We start from the raw sequence: 24,277 nt of genomic DNA, 5'->3' as shown, positions 1-24,277 counted from the left end.
AGAGTTGACTCATTGGAAAAGACTTTGATGCTGGGAGGGATTGGGGGCAGGAAGAAAAGGGGACGACAGAGGATGAGATGGCTGGATGGCATCACTGACTCGATGGACATGAGTCTGAGTGAACTCCAGGAGTTGGTGATGGACAGGGAGGCCTGGCATGCTGCGATTCATGGGGTCGCAAAGAGTCGGACACGACTGAGCGACTGAACTGAACTGAACTGAACAGCTTCCCAAGTGGTGCTAGTGGTAAAGAAGCCAGCTGCCAATGCAGGAGATGTAAGAAATGCATGTTTGGTCCTTGGGTTGGGGAGATCCCCTGGAAGAGGGCATGGCAACCCACTCCAGTATTCTTGCCTGGAGAATCCCATGGATAGAGGAGCCTGGCAGGCTACGGTCCACAGGGTCGCAGAGTCTGACATGACTGAAGTGACTTTGCACACTCCCATGCATACTTTCTTAAATATGGTTCTCCTCTTAGAGCACTTCTCAGGTGCCAAGAAAGTAGACTAATGGAGAAATGAGATAACTTTATAGATTAAATTTTGGCAGGAATTATACTTACAACACCGCATGGTGTATAGTAGCACTATAGACGATGTTTAGAGTAAATCTTCTCTGTTTAAAAAGATGATATATGACAAGAAGAATAAAAGTACCATGAGAAATGCTTAGAAGAGAATCACATGCTCTCAGAACAGTCAGCTTCAATAACTGAGATTCTTAATTTCTTTCTTCATTCCCCAGCTTTCTTTACTCCATCAACAAATTCTGCCCATCCTCCTCCAAAAGAGACTCCCTTCTGTTTCCACTGCCATCATCTTGGTTCAGAATACAACCATTTCTCACATAGGCCATTTCAATAGCCTCTTGGTCTTCCTGCTTCCACGTATTCCTCTTGTCAGTGAAACATGCTGCCCGCCACACCCGCAAACAAAGGCTGTTGTAGCCATCACTTTACAGCCACCCCAGCAGTGAGCCCTGAGGGAATTCAGGATAGAAGCAGGATGCAACCACTGCAGCCATTCCTGATGGTGTACCCTGAGGAGACTCAGATTTCAGTGAGCCCATACTCTTGCATTTTCCCATTAATGCTGCTGCTGCTGCTGCTGCTAAGTTGCTTCAGTCGTGTCCGACTCTGTGCGACCCCACAGACGGCAGCCCACCAGGCTCCCCTGTCCTTGGGATTCTCCAGGCAAGAACACTGGACTGGGTTGCCATTTCCTTCTCCAATGCATGAAAGTGAAAAGTGAAAGTGAAGTCGCTCAGTCGTGTCCGACCCTCAGCAACCCCATGGACTGCAGCCTTCCAGGCTCCTCCATCCATGGGATTTTCCAGGCAAGAGTACTGGAGTGGGGTGCCATTAATAGAAAGTGCTAAATTCCTTAACTTGAGATGTCTGTTTTTCTTTAATTAATAGTAATCTTTTGATATTCTGACAACCTGGTCTCCGTTTCACACACTCCTATGTGTCTGACTCCTGCCTTACCTCTTTGGAGCAGTCCCTTAGAGCAGTCTGAGAAGCTGCATCCCAGGCCTCAATCCTCAGTTTTGTCTGCCAAATAAAATATAACTCTCAACTTTTAGGTTGTGCTTTTTTTTTTAGTTGACATACTCTACAGTTAATGGCCCACCAGAAGCCAGGGTGTTTCTTTTAAAATACCTACCAGGCCATGCTCTCTTCTTCTGAATACCATTTAATACTTCTTTCTTACTGCATTTTGAGCAAAATGTAGGTGCCCTCCTGACCTGTAAGGTCAACTTAAAGGTCAAATGATAACTTTCCTGAATGCCTATGTCCTATGGCTCTGTCAGTTTAAAAAAAGGTACAACCTAAAAGTTGAGAGTTATATTTTATTTGGCAGACTTTCTTAGGACTTCAAGTCTGGCAGACAGTCTTTCAGATAAATGCTGAGAAAACTGTTCCGAGGAGGAAGTGGGGGAGCCAGAATGTATAAGAGTTTCTGCAGCAACACCAATATTTCCCAAAGTTGTATTGCAGATTAATTCCTTCAACTTAGTTTTAATCTGTCTCCCACAACAGACTGGAAACAAAACAGAATGATATCCATTTTATAGTATTTGTCACTGCATTCCCAGCACATGACACATAATAAGAACTCAGTAAGCATTTCTTGAATGGGTGGATGGTGAGGCAATAATTAGGATCTCAGATCACAGTTAAGCTCAGTTGTTAAATGAATAATTGATTAGTGACTCTGTTAGTTTCATAGGACTACTGTAACAGATTACTGCAAACTTCAGTGGCTTAAAACAAACAGACATTTATTCTCTCACAGTTCTGGGGCCCTATGTTCAAAATCAGCTTCCCCAGGGCAAGACTAAGGTTCAACAGAGCCATGTTCCAACCCGAGGCTCTGGGGGAGAATGTGTTCCTGTCCAGCTTCTCTGGCTGCCAGCATTCCCTGGCCTGTGGCTCTGTCACTCCAGTCTTTAAGGCCAGCATCTTCAAATCTCTTTCTCCTCTGTCTTCATATCCCCTTCTCTGAGTCTGAAATCTCCCTCTGCTCCTTCTTGTAAGATACCTGTGATTGTATTTAGGGCCCACCTGAATAACTTGTATGTATTACTGTGCTCTAGCCACCATACAAAATACCACAGGCCGGGTGGCTTAGAAAACAGAAAAATTATTGTCACGCTTTTGAAGGCTGAAAGTCCCAGATCAGGCTCCAGCAGGGTCCAGTTTCTGGTGAGAGCTCTCTTCCTGGCTTACAGACAACTGCCTTCTCACATCTTCACATGGCCTTTCCTCTGTGTGTACACATGGGAGGGGTAAGGGGCAGTTAGAGAGAGTTCTCTGATCACTTCTCATGGACGCTAATTCTTCTTTATGACTGCATTTAACGTCAATTAACTTAATAGAGCTGGAGAAGGGAATGGCTACCTGCTCCAGTGTTCTGGCCTGGAGAACTCCATAAACTATAGTCCATGGGGTTGCAAAGAGTCAGACATGACTGAGTGACTTTCACTTTCACTTTTCACCTTAATAGAGGCCCCATCTCGGAATACAGACACACTGAGGGTCATGGCTTCAATATACAAATTTGCTGGGGGTTGGGGGGGTGGTGTGTGCACAATTCAGTCCATAGCACCCAGGCTAATCTATCATCTCAAAATCCTCAAACACATCTGCAAAGACCCTTTCTCCAAGTAGGGTAACTAAGAGTCACAGATTCCAGGGATTAGGATGTAGATGTAATTTGGGGTCCACTTTAAAGCTTAACATAATGAGGGAGCAAATTGAACTGCTAAACTTACATATACTCATAGCTGCTCAAACATGATTTGTGTCAATGGGGAGTAGTTGCTCACAATTAATAAACAAGGTAAAGCAGAATAGGAATTTATAAGGACTTATGTAGTCACCATTGTAGGAAAACTTAAATAAGCCCAGACACTGAACTTATAAGCCAGGGGGTTATTATTTTCATTGCCAAAAAAGCCTTCTCTCCATATGGATTGATTGTCACACTCTTCTTTTAAGTTGCCAATTCTATAAATGCATTTGCAGTTCAACTTGATTCGTGTTGAACTTTTCAGAAAGAGTTACTGAAGAAGGTTTTTATATCTATCTTTGCTTTAGCATTTACTCCCTCTGATGTAAAGATAACAATATAGCTGACATTTATTGAACATTTGCTGTGTGCCAAGCACTGCACCAAAAGTTTTATATATGTATTTAATTTAATGCTCACAACAGGGAGGTACTATTATTATCCTTCATTAACTGATGAGAACTCAGAGGTGTGGAGAAGTGAAGAACTTGTCCAAAACCATAGCAAGGAAGTGTCAAACAGATATGCAAACCCCTACATTCTGACTCTAGAGCTCATATTGTGAATTGCCACTTGATTTTGCCTGGCAGTGATGGTTTAGTTGCTAAGTCATGGCTGACTCTTGCATCCCCCTGGATTGTAACCCACCAGGCTCTTCTGTCCATGGGGTTTCTCAGGCGAGAAGAGTAGAGTGGGTTGCCATTTCCTTCTCCAGGGGATCTTCCCGACCCAGGGATCAAACCCATATTTCTTGCATTGCAACTAGATTCTTTATCACTGAGCCAGCAGGGAGCCATGATATTGCCTGGAAAATATCATTAAACACTCCATTTCAAAAAACTTACCATGGGAATAAATTGTTATAAAAATTCACATCAGCATCTAGACCTTTAGTATAACAAATTTTTGCACTGTTAATTGTATTAGGGTTTTCCAGAGAAATAGAACCAATAGGATGTCTGTGTGTGTTTGTGTATCTATCCTCTCTATCTCTACATATTCCTATCTATCTACCTTCCTATTTAAAGAGATACAGAGATGGATTTATTTTAAGGAAGTGGCAAATGCCATTGTATTGGCAAGCTTGAAATCTGAAGAGCAGGCTGGCAGGCTGGAGTCCCGGGGAAGAGTTGGTGTTGTAGGTTGAGTCGAAAGATACAATTTCTACTTCCTCAGTGACCTCAGTCCTTTATCTCAAGACATCAACTGAGTGAAAGAAGTCTATCCATACGATGGGGTTAATCTACTTTAATCAGTGTCTACTAATTTAAATGTTAATTCCATCTAGAAAATATCTTCATAGAAACATCTAGACTGATGTTTGACCAATATCTAGATACTATGGCTTAGCCAAGCTGACGTGTAAAATTAACTCTCTCAAGTCTATGTCCTCTCAGCTTGGCACTCATATACACACATCTCCTTAAATCATACTTAATCTCAACACGAAGACAATAGCAAAGTCATACTTTGGCCCACCATGACACAACTAGCCTGCACACAACTGAAAACACACTAACCTTTTCCCCAGAAGAGGACGAAAACAACTTGGGGAATGTTCACTCTTCTCCTTGACATCCTGTTAGTTAAATACTAAGATGTAAAGTCAATACATCTTATCTGATAAGGGGATAAGGGAAAGGAGAAAACAAAAATATTTTATACAGACACACACACAGAGACAAGCATATTTAAAATGAAACAAGGAGTAAATACTCATGACAATTACAGTCTTTATTTCTGTAACTGATCATATTACTGTAGCTGGAACTTACAACTACCTTCTTCCAATATCCATTTTGTACTCCACTTGTTTCAGCAAGTATCTCAGCTGACCCTGTGGTTCTTTACCTGGTGGGGTGACCTAATGAGCCATCAAATGGCCTTGTTGTAACTGAGCCTATAATTAAACATTCCCACAACCTTATTGCTCTTCAGTCCCTAAGTCATGTTCGACTCTTTGTGACCCCCATGGACTGTATCACACCAGGCTCCCGTGTCCTCCACTATCCCCCAGAGTTTGCTCAAATTCATGTCCACTGAGTCGATGATGCTATCTAACCGTCTCATCCTCTGCTACCCTCTTCTCCTTTTGCCTTCCATCTTTCCCAGCATCAGGGTCTTTTCCAATGTCTTGGCTCTTTGCATCAGGTGGTTGAAGTATTGGAACTTCAGCGTCAGTCCTTCCAATGAATATTCAGGGTTGATTTCCTTTAGGATTGACTGGTTGATCTCCTTGCTGTCCAAGGGAGGCCCAAGAGTCAACTCCATCATTACAGTTCGAAAGCATCAATTCTTTGGTGCTCAGCCTTTTTTATGGTCCAATTACCCACAGACTACTGCCCCTTTTATTCCACTTCCAACTTGGCTATGACGATCTTATTTTGCTGGACTGCAGACAATAGAAATCTGCGTGAATGAGGATTTCTATCACTTCATCAAACCAAGTGAAAATGTCTGTTTGTCATATAAAAGATAGTGTCAGGAATCCATTTTTAGCTCCTTATTGCTGTACTCATGTGTGAAATTACCCACAGGGGAAGAGATTTGTGTATAAAAGAACCCTTATTGGCCTTAGATGTGATTGGCTGCACAGATTACACTGCCAAATGAATTGGTTTTGCAAACCAAACAGAAGGCACCATAAACTGAACTCAGATTACAGTGGGGGTATAGGCTTGACATGAGTGACAGCCTCAGGCCACGGAGAGGCAAGGGCCCTGGCTGCTGCTTCTCTCCTTAACAATAAGATTCTTGGAGGGTAAGTTTGTTTCCCAAATATTTAAACCTTAGTGATGTCTTAGTTTTCTGATATGGATTGAAAGACCATTTGGCATTTTAACTAAGGCACTTATTAACTTATTTTCTGTCTTGATTAGATTAGCAAGAATTTGGGGTTATTTCTTTTCTCCCAGTTGGAGAAAGCATGTGGAACCAGGCTTGGAGGTCAGTATTCTTAGTCCTTAAAAACAACCAATTTTGGTGTCTGTCATGCGCCATGTCACATTTAATATTTTCTGTGCTATGACTCAGGATAAAGAAATATTGCAAAATGTAGCCAGAGAAATTTAGCCCCCCCTTTTTTTTTCCTTTAAAAAAATGAAGAAAAAAGAAGAAGAGGGAAAAAAAAAGGAGACAAGAGTAGGAGACAAAGCAATAATGAAGCAGATCCAAAGAATTTGAAAAAGCTCGGGCCTTTGTGGGTAATTTATTTCCAGCTCAGTAAACCCAGAAGCAGAACTTTTGCATTTTTAGTGCCCTTAATAATAATAAAAGTGATCTCGTTAGGTTAGGGCAAGAGCCAAAATTAGGAGGTCAAGTACCAGCGTGTTTATGTTGGTGTTTCTGTGGAGGCAGGTCTGTCTAGTTTCCTTGCCCTGAATAGCAGCTGGCTCAGGCTCAGGAGCAATAGATCAGAACCAGGCAGGGCCTTTTGTCACAGGATCCCAGTGAGGACACAGTTTGCAGCCTGCCCAGCAATGGCCAGCTGCCTCTGGTTCTCTCCCTACCATTCCACTCCCAAGTTCAAGGTGTGGTCTACAGACCCTTGAGATTCACATAGCTGCTAAGAGACGTGTCGTCATTGATAATCCATCTTCTCCGTCCTGCCCCAGCACACTCAGAAGGTCAGCTGTGGTCCTCAGGGTCCACCTTTCAAACCACATATCAAGTGGGGACTCAAGACCTTGGGCTCCTCAGGCAATTTAGTTATGAAACCCAATTTTACCTATGCATAATATTGGGACTTAAAAATTCCACGGCAGCAGCATTATCATTAATTATGATTCATTCTTTTGATTGGTATTTTGCCCAACTTTGTCACTGATGAATCTTTAAACTACCCTGGTACTTAAGATCTCCAAACTATGAAATCTGGTTCTGTTTGAAATAGTATTGGTCTTTTTTGTTTGTTTGTTTTTTGGTCTAGAAATCTCGATTAGATGTGCCAGTAGCTTTATCTTTATATATGCATTTCATATCACAGAGAGTGGTAGTACTAGGGAGAGGAGCCTGTGCTTTACGTGCAGAATATTCAGGACAGTTTCACAAATTTAATGAAGAGTCTAATTCTTCCCAGGCATAACTTGCTGCTGGAAGTATGGAGAAGTGCCAGTCTCCATACACAGAAATTCTTCCCAGCAGCTATTAAACTTCCCCTTTACCAGCCTGTGTGTGTAACCTCCGTCATTCCATTTACCCATGGTTGCATTGAAACTGCTAAATTTGCAGATTCCCAGACTCTACTATCCTAGGTATTTTCTAATTAAGAGTTTAAAGTGTGGAAAGTGGGGGCTTTCCTGGTGGTCCAGGTCTTAAGGCTCCATGCTTCCTGTGCAGGGGATGTGGGTTCAATCCCTGGTCAGGGAACTAAAATTCCACATGCCTCATGGTGTGGCCCAAAAAAACCAAGTTTTTTAAAAATCCAATTAAAAAAATTTTTTTAATGTAGAAAGGTTTGATTATATCTGTATCTCTTTAAAAGATGAATAAGAACTAGAGAGGATATGATTATTGTGGCCACATATTCTTTATGTACCTGAAATACCTCCATGTCAGAAACCATGTCTAAGACCTAGAAATATCCTTGAATTCATTTCTGAGCAGCTTCCTTACGCAGTTGAAAAACCAGTTTCAACTCTTAACCATTCTCATCTTTCCATGGCAGGCTCATATCCACTAGAGCCCCTTTGTTTGGTCAAGGCAACTAGTCTTTTGAAGTTTTACCAGTGATGTTGTCCTTGAGCTATGAATGCTCAAACTACCACACAATTGCACTCATCTCACATGCTAGCAAAGTAATGCACAAAATTCTGTGAGCATGGCTTCAACACTATGTGAACCGTGATCAGATGTTCAAGCTTGATTTAGAAAAGGCAGAGGAACCAGAGATCAAATTGCCAACATCCGCTGAATCATCGAAAAAGCAAGAGTGTTCCAGAAAAACATCTATTTCTGCTTTATTGACTATGCCAAAGCCTTTGACTGTGTGGATCACAACAAAATGTGGAAAATTCTTAAAGAGATGGGAATACCAGACTACCTGACCTGTCTCCTGAGAAATCTGTATGCAGGTCAAGAAGCAATAAATAGAACTGGACATGGAACAACAGACTGGTTCCAAATAGGAAAAGGAGTACATCAAGGCTGTATATTGTCACCCTGCTTATTTAACTTATATGCAGAGTACATCGTGCAAAATGCTGGGCTGGATAAAGCTCAAGCTGGAATCAAGATTGCTGGGAGACCTCAGATATGCAGATGACACTACCCTTGTGGCAGAAAGTAAAGAGGAACTAAAAAGCCTCTTGATGAAAGTGAAAGAGGAGAGTGAAAAAGTTGGCTTAAAGCTCAACATTCAGAAAACTAAGATCATGGCATCTGTTCCCATCACTTCATGGGAAATAGGTGGGGAAACAATGGAAACAGTGACAGACTTTATTTTTTGGGGCTCCAAAATCACTGCAGATGGTGATTGCAGCCATGAAATTAAAAGACACTTGCTCCTTGGAAGAAAAGTTATAATCAATCTAGACAGCATATTAAAAAGCAGAGACATTACTTTGCCAATAATGGTCCATCTAGTCAAAGCTATGGTTTTTCCAGTAGTCATGTATGGATGTGAGAATTGGACTATAAAGAAAGCTGAGCGCCGAAGAACTGATGCTTTTGAACTGTGGTGTTGGAGAAGACTCTTGAGAGTCCCTTGGACTGCAAGGAGATCCAACCCACTCCATCCTAATGAAAATCAGTCCTGAATACTTATTGGAAGGACTGATGTTGAAGCTGAAACTGCAATACTTTGGCCACTTGGTGTGAAGAACTGACTCATCTGAAAAGACCCTGATGCTGGGAAAGATTGAAGGCAGGAGGAGAAGGGGATGACAGAGGAGATGGTTGGGTGGCATCACCGACTCAATGGACATGAGTTTGAGTAGACTCCAGGAGTTGGTGATGGACAGGGAAGCCTGGCATGCTGCAGTCCATGGGGTCGCAAAGAGTCAGACACAACTAAGCAACTGAACTGACTGACATGGTATTTCCTTCCTCCACTCTTCATATGTAGCCTTGGAACCACAGGAGGTGGTTGTTGTCCTGTGCTCATCTACCATACATGAGAACCCTTCAGGGATGGTGTTCTCTCAGGCTACTCAGCTTTTCTCAAGAAAAGTTCAGAATGTATTTGGATCATTGATGTTCAAAGTGGTTATTGGTATAATTTAATTATTGTCTGCCTTGTTTGTTACTATTTTCTATTCCTTGCCCTTGTTTTTTGTTCCTATTTTTATGTTTCATTCCTTTTTTGCCTTTTGTCATCTTAATTAAATATTTTATATCATTCAAATAAATTAAAGTAAAAAAAAATTTTTTTAAGAAAAGTTCACAAGGCAGGACCTATCAGGTAAGCCATAGTGGTTCTGAGGTGTGTGTGTTGTGTGTGTGCATACACACACTTAGACAAAGAGAAAAAAATACATGTTAATGAATATAGAAAAGAATTATATGGGGGGATGGCTAATCCAAGTTTTTCAGTCCTGTTTCCTCCTAGCTATTGAGAAATTTTCTTTTCCTACATCTTTTGTCTTTCTAATTGGACCTTATTTTCTCCCTCTTTCCACTTGTATTTTCACTAAGCTTCCTCAGTTCTACAGTTCAGTCACTCAGTCATGTGCAACTTTGCAACCCCATGAACCGCAGCACGCAAGGCCTCCCTGTCCTTCACCAGCTCCCGGAGTTTACCCATACTCATGCCCATTGAATCGGTTGTGCCATCCAACCATCTCATCCTCTGCCGTCCCCTGCTCCTCCTGCCCTCAATCTTTCCAGGCATCAGGGTCTTTTCAGATGAGTCAGCGCTTCGCATCAGGTGGCCAAAGTATTGGAGTTTCAGCTTCAACATCAGTCCTTCCAATGAACACCCAGCACTGATCTCCTTTAGGATGGATTGGTTGGATCTCCTTACAGTCCAAGGGACTCTCAAGAGTCTTCTCCAACACCACAGTTCAAAAGCATCAATTCTTCAGTGCTCAGCTTTCTTTAGAGTCCAATTCTCACATCCAAACATGACTACTGGAAAAACCACAGCCTTGACTAGATGGACGTTTGTTGACAAAGTAATGTCTCTGCTTTTTAATATGCTGTCTAGGTTGGTCATAACTTTCCTTCCAAGGAGTAAGCGTCTTTTAGTTTCATGGCTGCAATCACCATCTGCAGTGATTTTGCAGCCCCCCAAAATAAAGTCAGCCACTGTTTCCACTGTTTACCAATCTATTTGCCATGAAGTGATGGGACCAGATGCCATGATCTTCATTTTCTGAATGTTGAGCTTTAAGCCAACTTTTTCACTCTCCTCTTTCACTTTCATCAAGAGGCTCTTTAGTTCTTCTTCACTTTCTGCCACAAGGGTAGTGTCATCTGCATATCTGAGGCTGTTGATATTTCTCCCAGCAATCTTGATTCCAGCTTGTGCTTCTTCCAGCCCAGCGTTTCTCATGATGTACTCTGCATATAAGTTAAATAAACAGGGTGACAATATACAGCCTTGATGTACTCCTTTTTCTGTTTGGAAGCAGTCTGTTAACTGTTGCTTCCTAACCTGCATACAGGTTTCTCAAGAGGCAGGTCAGGTGGTCTGGTATTCCCATCTCTTTCAGAATTTTCCACAGTATATGGTGATCCACACAGTCAGACTTTGGCATAGTCAATAAAGCAGAAATAGATGTTTTTTCTGGAATTCTCTTGCTTTTTTGATGATCCAGTGGATGTTGGCAATTTGATCTCTGGTTCCTCTGCCTTTTCTAAAACCAGCTTGAACATCTGGAAGTTCACGGTTCACGTATTGCTGAAGCCTGGCTTGGAGAATTTTGAGCATCACTTTACTAGGTGTGAGATGAGTGCAGTTGTGCAGTAGTTTGAGCATTCTTTGACATTGCCTTTCTTTGGAATTGGAATGAAAACTGACCTTTTCCAGTCCTGTGGCCACTGCTGAGTTTTCCAATTTTGCTGGCATATTGAGTGCAGCACTTTCACAGCATCATCTTTTGGGATTTGAAATAGCTTAACTGGAATTCCATCACCTCCACTAGCTTTGTTCGTAGTGATGCTTCCTAAGGCCCACTTGACTTCATATTCCAAGATGTCTGACACTAGGTGAGTGATCACACCATCGTGATTATCTGGGTCATGAAGATCTTTTTTGTACAGTTCTTCTGTGTATTCTTGCCACCTCTTCTTAATATCTTCTGCTTCTGTTAGGTCCATACCATTTCTGTCCTTTATCGAGCCCATCTTTGCATGAAATATTCCCTTGGTATCTCTAATTTTCTTGAAGAGAACTCTAGTCTTTCCCATTCTGTTGTTTTCCTCTATTTCTTTGCACTGATCGCCGAGGAAGGCTTTCTTATCTCTCCTTGCTATTCTTTGGAACTTTGCATTCCAATGGGTATATCTTTCCTTTTCTCCTTTGCTTATTATGTCTCTTCTTTTCACAGCTATTTGTAAGGCCTTCTCAGACAGCCATTTTGCTTTTTTGCATTTCTTTTTCTTGGGGATGATTTTCTTTTTCTTTTCCCTGTCTCCTGTACAATGTCACGAACCTTGGTCCATAGTTCATGAGGCACTCTATCAGATCTAGTCCCTTAAATCTATTTCTCACTTCCACTGTATAATCATAAGGGATTTGATTTAGGTCATGCCTGAATGGTCTAGTGGTTTTCCCCACTTTCTTCAATTTAAGTCTGAATTTGGCAGTAAGGAGTTCATGATCTGAGCCATGGTCACCTCTATAAGTTAGACCTAAATTGGATTTAAATCTAAACCTTTCCTTCTCAGATAGATGCAGAAGCTGCAAGTCTCATTCCCCTGAACCCCACTTTCCTAAGAAACCCACTAATAACTGTTCTTTTCCAGGTCTTTCCTCTACCTCTCACAAGTGATCGTTTCTATTTCTGTTGAATCTTTGTGCTTTTAGAGAGAAAACTGCCGTATGTCTCTCTTTAAGAGCTAAGAGAATCTTTTAGCTTTTCATTACCTATTAAATCACAATTAGTTCTGATCATCAATAGGTCCAAGTGGGGTCATTGAACAAAAATAATCAGAGCCCTACATCAGGAACCTTGTAAAAGCCATGTTACAAAGAGGCATACATCGTTAAAAGACATCTTTTGACGTTCATGCTCCAGGAAGGAAGGAAAAGCCAGGTCCTCCTGGAGGTAGTTGGTGCACACATCCAGTAAGAGTAGAGCGTTAGCCCATGGTTACTTCATAGCCTCCTGCACAGCTCTCTGAGGGTTGCCCGTGTTCCTCTCTGCTCACCCCTGCCATTTTCTAGTCAATATAAAAAGAATGCCTCCTTTAAAAATTGTCCTCTTAAAGAAAAAAAAAATCGTCCTCTTCCTCCCATAATCTAGTCAGTATATTTGTAAAAGTACATTGAAATGGCTTTCAAACCATGTGGTTTTCTATTCGTATAGATTTAGGCCCATTAAAGTAATTTGATTATTAAATCTCAACTTAGATGTTTAATACCAAAACTAAAATGAAAATGTGGCCTGTCCCTAATTGATGTGCCGAATGTCCCATTTTTGTTGGTGTTTTAGTCGCTCAGTTGTGTTCGACTCTTTGCGACCTTATAGACTGCCCCCCAGCTCCTCTGTGCATGGAATTTTCCAGGCAAGATACTGGAGTGGGTTGCCATTTCCTTCTTTAGGGGATCTTCCTGACCCAGGGATCAAACTCACTTCTCCTGCATTGGCAGGCAGTTTTCTTAGCACTGAACCATCAGGAAAGCCCAGATGTCCCATTAGCTAACAAGTAATTGGCTAAGAGCTAGATTTCATCTCTAGTTGAAGATAGAGAGATTTATGTAGCCTTATCACCAGTCCTCCAAGCCACCCTGTTCTGGAAAATGGCTTATTCCAGTCAGATTGCTTTCGGCAACACCACAGATATTCTCCTTATGTACAGCGAGTACTTTCTGATCCTTGTTAGCAAAGGGACCTATCAAAATGGAAAAAGGCAAGAGGAAAGTCGGAAGCATGTGCAGTATGCTAGTGAAAAAGGGTGCATCCTTGTGCAACTTCTCAAAATTACAAGTCAGATAAAATGCAGGCAAAGTGCAGCATTTCTGATGCTCATATGTGGACCACAGCATCTTCTGATGGGCCACGATTGACCTTGGAGAGGCTCACAGAGTATACTGCAAACAGCAGCCCATATTCATACACGAAGCAGCAAACCTCCACCTGAAACTCACCACATCTGTCACCGGGAGATGGCTTTCTGGGAAGTAGGCCTGAGTATTTCTTTGCAGTTAACAAGTAAAGCAGCCTAGAATATGCAGACTTTCTGTTTGTTTGACTGCTTTTAAAACAAACAAACACTCTATCAGGATAAGTACAGCATCCAGAACTGAGGGTCATCCTATTCAGTCAGTTCAGTTCAGTTCAGTCACTCAGTCGTGTCTGACTCTTTGCAACCCCATGAATCGCAGCACGCCAGGCCTCCCTGTCCATCGCCAACTCCCGGAGTTCACTCAGACTCACGTCCATCGAGTCCGTGATGCCATCCAGCCATCTCATCCTCTGTCATCCCCTTCTCCTCCTGCCCCCAATCCCTCCCAGCATCAGAGTCTTTTCCAATGAGTCAACTCTTCGCATGAGGTGGCCAAAGTACTGGAGTTTCAGCTTTAGCATCATTCCTTCCAAAGAAATCCCAGGGCTGATCTCCTTCAGAATGGACTGGTTGGATCTCCTTGCGGTCTAAGGGACTCTCACGAGTCTTCTCCAATTAGGTACACCTAATAGGGGTAATATCAATCTATAAAGAAAAAAGGAAAAGGAAACTTTTACTTACCTTTTAAAGTACCAAACCTTTTTGTAATTCTTCTTAACATTCAATATTTATCCAGATTAACCATAATCCTTTCCTTCCTGATCCCTTTTTGAGCTTGTGTGTTAAATGAAAACTTTCTCTCCTGACGATTAATAAAACCTCTTGATGACTTCCAAGACACCTCTGTCATATAAAATTCCTTTCTGCCTGTATTTTGAACTATTTTAGTGTGAATTCTGTTTGAATTAAATAGAAATGCATTGCAAGTAAGATATGTGTTGCCATTTGAAAGCTGTGTCCCAAAAAAACTCTTTGTATTGGATTTATCATTCAACTTAATAGTTCCATGTCTCAAAAGTGATTGGTTCAAGTAGTATTTTTTTTCACACTGGCAAAGACATTAGCTTTACAAGAAATGGCTATTAAAATCTTTATCATGTTAATCAAGTCAGTATATAGGAACCAAAATCAGAAATTGAGAGAAATTCAAACCTTTCTCATACCCTGTATCAGATCCTTTCCTGTCCCTACATTATTTCAGTTGCCAAAGATTGTTCACTTCAAGTTATGAAACTTCCTCTGTCAACTCTCTGATCAACAGTCTACAATCTTCTACCAGACTCGCCTTCTGCATTGCCCCTCCCAATTCATCATCTTATCACTCTCCCCTAATTGATTTGAAGGGGAGTGAAGATGATGATTTTTGGGGTCAATGATTAAGGATCACTACTACAACTTCTCTCTCAAGGAGTCTCTGTTTAGCATTTTATGTATGAGAAATAATGCTGGATTGAGTTGAAAGCCAAAACATTTGAAATCCACTATTGGTACAGGCTGATTTTTTAATTGTTTCTTTCTTTAGTATGAAACTTCAGTTAAATGCATTAATTCATTCAAACTGTAAACAAAGAGCAAATAAAACTTAATAGATATGGAAATGGCAACCCACTCCAGTATTCTTGCCTGGAGAATTCCATGAACAGAGGAACCTGGGTCTGTAGTCTACGGGGTCGCAAAGAGTCGGACACAACTCACAACACACACACACACTATGCCAGACTCTGCACTTGACACTGGTCAAGAAAGACACAGTCCTGTAGTCAAGAGCCTATAAAAGAAAGGCAATTTAATCAATGATTATATAAAAATATGGTAACACTGATACATACAGTCATTGATGATAACAAAGGAGCCAGTGTAGATTGAATAATATTAACAATGGAGTCAATGTAGATTGAATCCTCACTGTGATGTAGGCACTAGAACAAGTGCTTTATATGCTTTACCTAATTTTATCCTTATAACCACTCTATACAGTAGGTACAATTATTATCCCCACTGTACTGATAAGGAACTTGGACCTGGAAAGAAACTTGTCCAAAGTGACAGAGAGGAGTGGAGCTAGGATTTGAATCCGGTTTGTGGATGGAATGCAGTTCTAATCTCAGCCCCATTCTTAATCTCTCTGCCTCCATCTGCTGCAACAGAAGCAGCCTCACACCCAAAACCTCCCTTGCAAGTTTCTCACTTGAAACTGGAGATGCATGATGGTTTTTTGAAAATGAAAGTCAGTATCAAAATATTTGAAATGTTGCTGTTAGGAACAAGCTCATTTCATTTGTTGAAAGTGAAGTGAAAATGTTAGTCACTCGGTTGTGTCCGACTCTGCGATACCATGGACAGTAGGCCACAAGGCTCCTCTGTCCATGGAATTCTCCAGGAAAGAATACTGGAGTGGGTAGCCATTCCCCTCTCCAGGGGATCTTCCCAACTCAGGAATCAAATCTGGGTCTTCTGCGTTACAAGCAGATTCTTTATCTTCTGAGATCATCAGGGAAAGTTTCAAGTAAAGGATGAAGCTCTTCAGTCACTCAGTCATGTCCAACTCTTTTCGACCCCATGGACTGCAGCACTCCAGACTTCCCTGTCCGTCACCAACTCCCAGAGCTTGCTCAAATTCATGTCCTTTGAGTCGGTGATGCCATCCAACCATCTTATCCTCTGTTGTCCCCTTCTCCTCCTGCCTTCAATCTTTCCCAGTATCAGGGTCTTTTCCAGTGAGTCAGTTCTCATCAGGTGGCCAAAGTATTGGAGTGTCAGCTTCTGCATCAGTCCTTCCAATGAATATTCAGGACTAATTTCCTTTAGGATTGACTGGTTGCATCTCCTTGCAGTCCAAAGGACTTTCAAGAGTCTTCTCCAACACCACAGTTCAAAAGCATCAATTCTCTGGCACTCAGCTTACTTTATGGTCCAACTCTCACATCCGTGCATGACTACTGGAAAAACCATAGCTTTGACTAGATGGACCTTTGTCAACAAAGTAATGTCTCTGCTATTTAATATGCTGTCTAGGTTTGTCATAGCTTTTCTTCCAAAGAGCAAGTGTCTTTTAATTTCATGGCTGCAGTCACCATCGCAGTGATTTTGGAGCCTAAGGAAATAAAGTCTGTCAATATTTCCATAGTTTCCCCACCTGTTTGCCATGAAGTGATGGGACCAGATGTCATGGTCTTAGTTTTTTGAATGTTGAGTTTTAAACGAGCTTTTTCTCTCTCTTCACCATCATCAAGAGGCTCTTTAGTTCCTCTTTATTTTCTGCCATATGTGTGGTATCATCTGCATATCTGAGGTTATTGATATTTTTCTCGGCAATCTTGATTCCAGCTTGAGCTTCATCCAGCCTAGCATTTTGCATGATGTGCTCTGCATATAAGTTAAATAAGCAGGGTGACAGTATACAGCCTTGATGTACTCCTTTCCCAATTTGGAATGAGTCTGTGGTTTCTGTTTCTTCTTGACCTCCATATTGTTTTGCTACCATCTTATTTTATAAACAAATTCATAAAGAAAAAGAATTATTTTCATTGGGAAAATCTGAATTAATCAAGTTTAGTGAAGCTGTAATAAGCTGAATCCAGTATACAAGCCATCTGAGGAAGTATTATCATATGACTGTGATTGATAAAGGAATTAAAGGCAGTGATGCAGGCTCTGGAAAGAAAATCAAAAAGTGATCTTTAGTCTTAACTACCTTGCTGGTGCTAAAAGAGAGAGAGAGTAAGATAAACAACAAAATATTACAGCAAGGACTTTTAGCCACATGAATAATTTTTCTATCTGCCATTTTCAAAACTGCCTTTCCCATTATTGAACATTGTGGCGTAGTGGTAAAGAATCCGCCTGCCAATGCAGGCGACACAAGAGACGTAGATTCGACGTTTGAGTTGGGACAATCCCCTGGAGAAGGAAATGTCAAGCCCCTCCAGTATTCTTGCCTGGGAAATTCCATAGACAGAGGAGCCTGGCAGGCTACAGTCCATGGGATCCCAAAGGGTCAGACAACTGAGCACACACACCACACAGCCATCTTATAACATTGCAACTTTATAGACTCTCTGGATCCTTTTCCTATTTTCTTCCAGCTTCCAATTAATTTTTTTTTTACCAGTTTCTCCTAGTTTTAGTAAAGTGAAAGTATTAGTCACTCAGCAGTGTCTGATTCTTTGTGACCCCATAGACTATATAGCCCACCAGACTTCTCTGTCCATGGAATTCTCCAGCCAAGAATACTGGAGTGGGTAGCCTTTCCCTTTTCCAGGGGATCGTCTTGACCCGGGGATCAAACCTGGGTCTCCTACATTTCGGGCAGATTCTTTACCATCTGAGCCACCAAGGAAGCCTGGTTTTAGACTATGAGCATGAAAAAATAAAATAGGAAAAGCAAATCTGGCATGGCAGAGTATCTCTTTGACAAGCACACCCTGGGGAACAGTGATAATGAAAGCCAAACCTCCTCAGCCTGGCTTCCTATAGCCACAGGGGTGATGTCCCTGGTCACCAAGCCCGTACATGCGTATTTGTACTGCACCTTTTCTATAAGTTGTACCAAAATGTCTACTTAAGTTCTTTCCTTAGTACCATTCCCTCAAATAAAGTAATTGGTACGCCTCCCCCAAAAGGAAAATCAAATTGATTCTTTTTTCCAAATGGATGTGTAATTGGGAAGGGTTAATTTTAAATCCATACTGGCTCTGCTTCTGTGACTTTCACTCTTATTTTGCTGCTTTTGTTATTATAGGCATACTTAACGGCCTGCCTCAGGGAGCCTGCCTGCCCCTCCTCCTCCTGGCCCTTGGGCTAGGATGCCTTTGCTTGGTTCACAGGGAGACAGCCTGACCCACCCACCTGTGAAGGACTGTGACTTTCCTGAGTTCTTTGTGTGGGAAATGGCGCCCCTCATCTGCTGCTTACTGGAGTGGCTCAAAAGTTCACATTTGGAGAGCTAGAATTGCAGATAGATAGCTGTGGCATCTTTGTTTGTTGACGTAATAGCAGATATTCCATTTCATACCACCAGTGAAATGACTGTAAGGAAGTGAAACTCACAATCCCCCTGCCTGAGGCTTGCCACTCTAGGAGACATTTGCAAGAATTAAATGGTCATTTTTACTCTATGTCCTAACCTTCCCCCATCTCTGATCCATAGAAGAACCTGGCATCCGGGCCCCGACAAGATGGTTATCTCAAGCCATTAGTCTGCCATCTTCTGGGTCAGCTGGCTCTCCAAAGTTGTATACCTTGCCTCAAGATCTCAGCACTCGGATTTATTAGCTTATAGTGCAATGGGCAGAGCGAGCTTGGACTGGGTAACAGATGCAGGATGTGGTCAGGACTAGGACAACAGCCATCAACTACAATGAGAATCAGCATGCCATAAGTGCACTGTATTATTATTTTCTATCTGTACCTCTGGTTCTCCACTGAGACTATTCAATCTTTGGTAGTAAGGACAATATGTTTTCATTTCTGTTTCCTCAGTACATAGTTGAATGTTTGATACAGAGAAGGCATGGAAGAAACTAGTGGATGAATGGAGTGAATGAATGAATGAAACAACAGAAATGGCAACACTCACATTGTTACCATGGCAATACTCATAGTGTTACCTCCCTCTCTCCCACTGACTACTCAAGTAATTCCATAATAACTACTCAAGAAGGCCCAGAAGGTACAGCTTTTTTAAAAAACACATGCAAATTCTCAGAGAAGTTGTATACACCAATATTTTCTTTCTTTTTCTCCACAAAACTCTGAGTTGTCAAGCAGTAGTTTAGAAACACAACACTGTATATCCATTCCTGTTTGGTTTTGGTTTTAGATTAGTGGAGCAAGAATGAAAGGGTATACTATTTCTTTCTATCCAAGGAAAATCTAATCTTGCAAAGACAGTTACCAAAGTCAATAACAATTCCTACTCAGAAGACAAATAGTGTTTGAATTGGATTAAGGTGAAAGGAAAGTGCCTGCTGCAGCTGTGTCAGTGAGGGACTCGGTGTTTATGGCTTCATTACAACCTTAAGTGGTGTATCTATATTTCTTCTGTGTTTAATGAAGCCACAAACAACCAACTCTTTATTGAGTGATACTGGAGAGTTTTTTGCTTTTAACTTGATGTATTTCAATTCGTGATTAACTAGCTATCCCACATCGGGTAACTCGGACGGGTGCTTTAGAGACAATTAGCTAAATGTTCCTCTGTGTTAGCCACAGAATCAAGAAAAAAGATAAGGAGAATCAATAAGACCAAGCCAGGGTAGAAGAGAACATTCATCTTCCATCAAGATCATTGGTGGACTCATCAAGCTGCCTGTCACGAGAGAAAACGGCTCCACTCCGTCTCTCTCCCTCTCACTCCTGTGTACGTAGTTCGGCTCTGGCTGCTAAGTGACTTGGCTGTTGTGTTGTTCAGTTTTCAGGACTGTATCTCCTGTCTTTCTTCACCATCCTCCTCGGGCTGGTGCTCTACTCGTCCACCTCCACGTACATAGCCCAGGACCCCCGGGTTTACAAGCAGTTCCGCAACCCTTCGGGACCCGTCGTGGACTTACCAGCCACAGCTCAGGTGGAGCCTTCGGTCACCTACACCAGCCTGGGCCAGGAGACCGAAGATGAGCCCCACGTGCGTGTGGCCTAGGATGACACCCTCCCTGACCACTGAGGACACCTCCACGGCTGTGTGTCCGCCCGTCATCTCTGTTTTGTACATAGAGAAAGGTATTTATTAGGTGCAGTTTACAGAGGTGGACTGCAAGGTAGCAAATCCGAAAGCCTGTAAGAGGCACACGCTAAACATCCCTGGAGATGCAGGCTCTGATCCACCTGGAGGGATGCCTACCTAGGGTGTATCCTGGTCACACACACACATACACCACCACCCCCCATCCACATTAATTACTGTGAAAATGTTTGAATCAAAAGCAAGTATTACTGTTTGTATGATTATGGTTACTGTTATGATAGCGACTTTCAGGAGGAGGTTTTGTACTCCTGATGGGAACTCTCGCCAGACCCACATGTAGTTAGCATCACTCCCACTTTTCTATGGCAAGTCACTTTTTAAGAATCACACTTTATTTTTGTGCACCTTCTCTGAGTGCTGCATGCCACAGGAGCCCCACCCTGCGACGCTTCCTTATCCTAGGCACCTGGGGGCTCATGGTTCCCTCTGTTACCTGTTGGATCGCCTGCTCAATATGTATTTCGTGCTGTGACCCTTGTGGGGAGTGGCAACTGACCATATAATTCTCTATTCTAGGAATAGATATAAAACAAACATTTTAGCCTTTTTATATTTCAACCTCGGATTACTCCAGGCCATTGCCTTTCTGTTGCAACTCATGATTCTGCTAATCAAGTCCTTGTAATAACAGGATAAGGAATGTTCCATTTCTGTGGCTTATGGGAAACCCCAGAGTAATATCACTTGTGCTTAGGGTACTGTCTTTTTTAAAAAAATCTTTCTGCCCCTTCCTATGTTCCCTCTTCCAAAAAAAAATTTAATTTTCCTTTTCCCCCTAGATTTCTTTAGGGTAGATCAATATGGAGATCAATCAAGGCATTGGAAAAAGCCATGGTCCTCTGCCCTTTTGTGTGACACCCTTTTTGAAATATACCGGCATGGAAATTATCTTGATTGTGGGATATCATTGGTTGTCTGGCCTCCCAACAAAGTCAGGGTGCTGCTGTGGCACAGCCTCTGACAACAGCTCATCTGATATGGCCATTGTGTAGTAGTAAAAATCTCACCAATGAAAAGTCTGGCATTTTTGGTCATATTTGGCATCCATTCGATAACAGAATGTATCAACACAGCATTCTTATGGATACAGAGAATATTCCAGGGTCCTGATAGGGCTTTGAGGGGTATGTCACTAATCTAATTTTGTCGCCTTTACAATAGCTCTTTCTTCAAACGCAGAAAATCAAGAAACACCACAGAGCTCTGTGATTTACAGTAGATTCTCTTTTTCCCTATCAGTACATGCACTAGTCTTTACGTTTGGCTGGCTTCAGTATCATTCAGAAAGATCCTCGACAGAGTTACAGGATTTGTAAAGGAAAAACAAGTGTTTATGAAACTTTGGGCAATTCAAACCAGTTCAAGTTAAGTAAGCAAAGCAAAACTCCAGTGGGGTCTCTGTAAGGTGGAGAACAGATTGCAGCTTAGTCAGGATTCCCATACTGGCCTGAACAAGTCCTAAATAGACCTGCAAAAGTGTCCCATGCTGTCAGTCAGCACCCACGTGGCACCTCTGTCTGCCCTCTACCCTGGGGACAGGGAGTCCTGCCTTGGAGTTGGAGCAGACAAGTTATCTTTCCTGATATGCAAATTGTATGCTCATCTCCATTCAGCCCGCTTAGAAGCCTGTTTTATTTCTAGTGAAAAAAATCAACACTAAAGCTGTATCAAATCAAAAGAACTTTGCCAATGTTTGCTCTCTGCTACCTGTCAAACCAATTAAATACCTTTCTCTGACTATTTTGTCCATTCAGATCTGAAGACCTTTAAAGACTGGTTTTATTTTTGTGTTTATGTTCCTTTGGTTTGCATAATTTGTCTGATTTATTGCATTTTTAGTATTTATTTTCAGCCAAATATTTTCATCTTTTTTTGTTCATTTTTATGACACTAATTTGTAGACGCTTAGTAAAATCTTAAGAAAAATAAGTGGATGAAAGTATTTCCAAGTCAACTCAGTGGATGCAAATTTTTTTTTTTAATTTCTAAAAGGTTTGCAATCAATGGATGGCTACAGGTTGCCATGTGAATCGTTTCCTAGGATATTTTAACTGACTCCAAATTGTATGGAAACCAAGTGTGAATGTTAAGGTGAATTCACTGTATACCTTTTATCATCCCATGTCCTTGTACACAAGACTTTCGTGTCACTGGGGTGCCTCACCGTGTTGGTTCTTCTCCATTTAGAAAGGCTGATAACATACTCGAATTGTCTGAGATTCATCCCATGAATCAGGAGTTCCAGATTGGCCTTTTGGGGAAAAAAAGACAATAGCAAGAAACAAACTCTTTTTCTGTGTTAAGACATCAACCCTTTGGGAATGGGGTAGGAAATGGGAGTAGGACGTCATTAACTCTAACTGTTTGAGTTTCTGGAATTTCATAACCTCAGTAGACACCAGCAAGAATTTCAGCTTTTCAATCTACCATAACTCTCTCTTCCACAAATAAGACTTTAGCAATTTGTATAGAATTTGGCTGGGTAAGCAAACCATAGCTCTCCTAAGTCTCGCTCGAGATAAGTGGTGGTCCTCACTTACTCCATGACAACTTGCACTGGGGCTAGCGCTCACCTTGGTCACACCTTCCCACAGCTCCACACTCTGAAATACACAACCAGGTAGACCAAGCAAAGGAAAAATTGGTACCACTGTGTCCCATGAAAATGTTTCAATGTTTAGTTTAGATATTGCTAACTTGTGCTATTAACCTTTTGACAAGCGTGTAGTATTGTTCGTTTGGGGTTTGTTTTTGATTTGTAACCACTTAGTAGTCCCCAGCTAGCTACCAGTACAGATTTTTACCCCATGGGTAGGATTCTACTGTCAAGCCACATAAATAACAAAGCACACTAATCCCAACACTGCAAATGGAAAATATGAACCAAAAAGGGAAATTGACACCAATAAGTTGAACAAACTCTCCATTTTTGATATTTGCATGCTCCCCTATGGACTGGCTGTGGCAATGTAATGCCTGTATAATGTTTTCAAATAAAAATAAATGCTTTATGAAAGCACCAAGTTCTTGGTTTTCTTGAATGTTTGTCTGCTCTATGACAACCGGGGAAGCAGCTCTCATGGGATGCTAGAAATAGCAACGAAAGTAGATAGCAGGGTACATGTCAAAATAAAAATCAGAAAGAAAATATTTCCAAATTAGGAAGGGCACAGTTGGTCTCAGAGCTGTAGCTTCAAAAAGCCAAATTAAACACGTTTGTAATTTGCAAAATTAATTATTTGATGGGTGCTTAAGGAGACAGCGGCTACAACCTCTAAACCCACATTTAAAACATATGTAGGGCAATTATAAATTTACCCTCAAGAAACTGTTTCTCATAAAGAAGAAAGTTCTTTGTATGCTGCCCTCGGCACAATGCCAGGCATAAAGAAAGAGCACGACATTTATAAAGCAGGGCTGTTTATGTTTCTGCTCTGAACTTACACAGTATTGTCATGGTTACTTCTCCACTAACTGTTGTTGTTTAGTCCCCAAGTCATGTCCCACTCTTGTGACCCCATGGACTGTGTAGCCCGCTAGGCTCCTCTGTCCATGGGATTTCCCAGGCAAGAATACTGGAGTGGGTTGCCGTGCCCTCCTCCACCACTAACTGTAGTCATCCAATAACCCTAAAATACTTAGAGATGATGGTATATAAATTTATACTTTTTTATCATTCATGTTCATAATCAGATCTCAAAAATTAAATGAGCTGAAAGACTGTATGTCAGAGTTATATATTTAAAATCTTTTTAAAAGAAAAACTCATTTTGCAGAAAAAAAGGAACAGTCGCATACAGCCTTTATAAAGGACTCTTAAGGAGAGATCCATTGTGATCTGCTTCTATAAATAGTATAGTACAAACAGCGCTTAACAAAAACAATGTGACTCAGCTTAAAAATAGCTTTTTCCTTGAGAAATTGAACTCTTTCTGTAAAGTATGGCTTATTTTTATTTAGTAAACTCTGTGATCAAAGATGAAATACAGTTGAACTTCAAGTCTAGTCTGTGTCTAAATGTCCAGCAATTCTAAATGATTAGAGTCCATTAGTATACACAGTAAACATGCAT

The 24,277-nt window shown here is 41.4% G+C and overlaps 1 protein-coding gene across 1 annotated transcript in view; it reads left to right on the top strand.

Moving 5' to 3' along the window:
* SLC35F1 (solute carrier family 35 member F1) overlaps positions 1–23,228 on the top strand; it is a 423,273-nt gene extending 400,045 nt beyond the window's left edge. Inside the window, exon 8 of the mRNA XM_070795916.1 lies at positions 19,876–23,228. Coding sequence (XP_070652017.1) covers positions 19,876–20,100 — 225 coding nt within the window. The 3' untranslated portion in view covers positions 20,101–23,228. The remainder of the gene's footprint in view (positions 1–19,875) is intronic.
* Positions 23,229–24,277: the final 1,049 nt, after the last annotated feature.

The sequence above is a fragment of the Bos indicus genome, chromosome 9 (assembly GCF_029378745.1).
Source record: "Bos indicus isolate NIAB-ARS_2022 breed Sahiwal x Tharparkar chromosome 9, NIAB-ARS_B.indTharparkar_mat_pri_1.0, whole genome shotgun sequence".
NCBI lineage: Eukaryota > Metazoa > Chordata > Mammalia > Artiodactyla > Bovidae > Bos > Bos indicus.
This window is presented reverse-complemented; position numbering and strand designations above follow the sequence as displayed.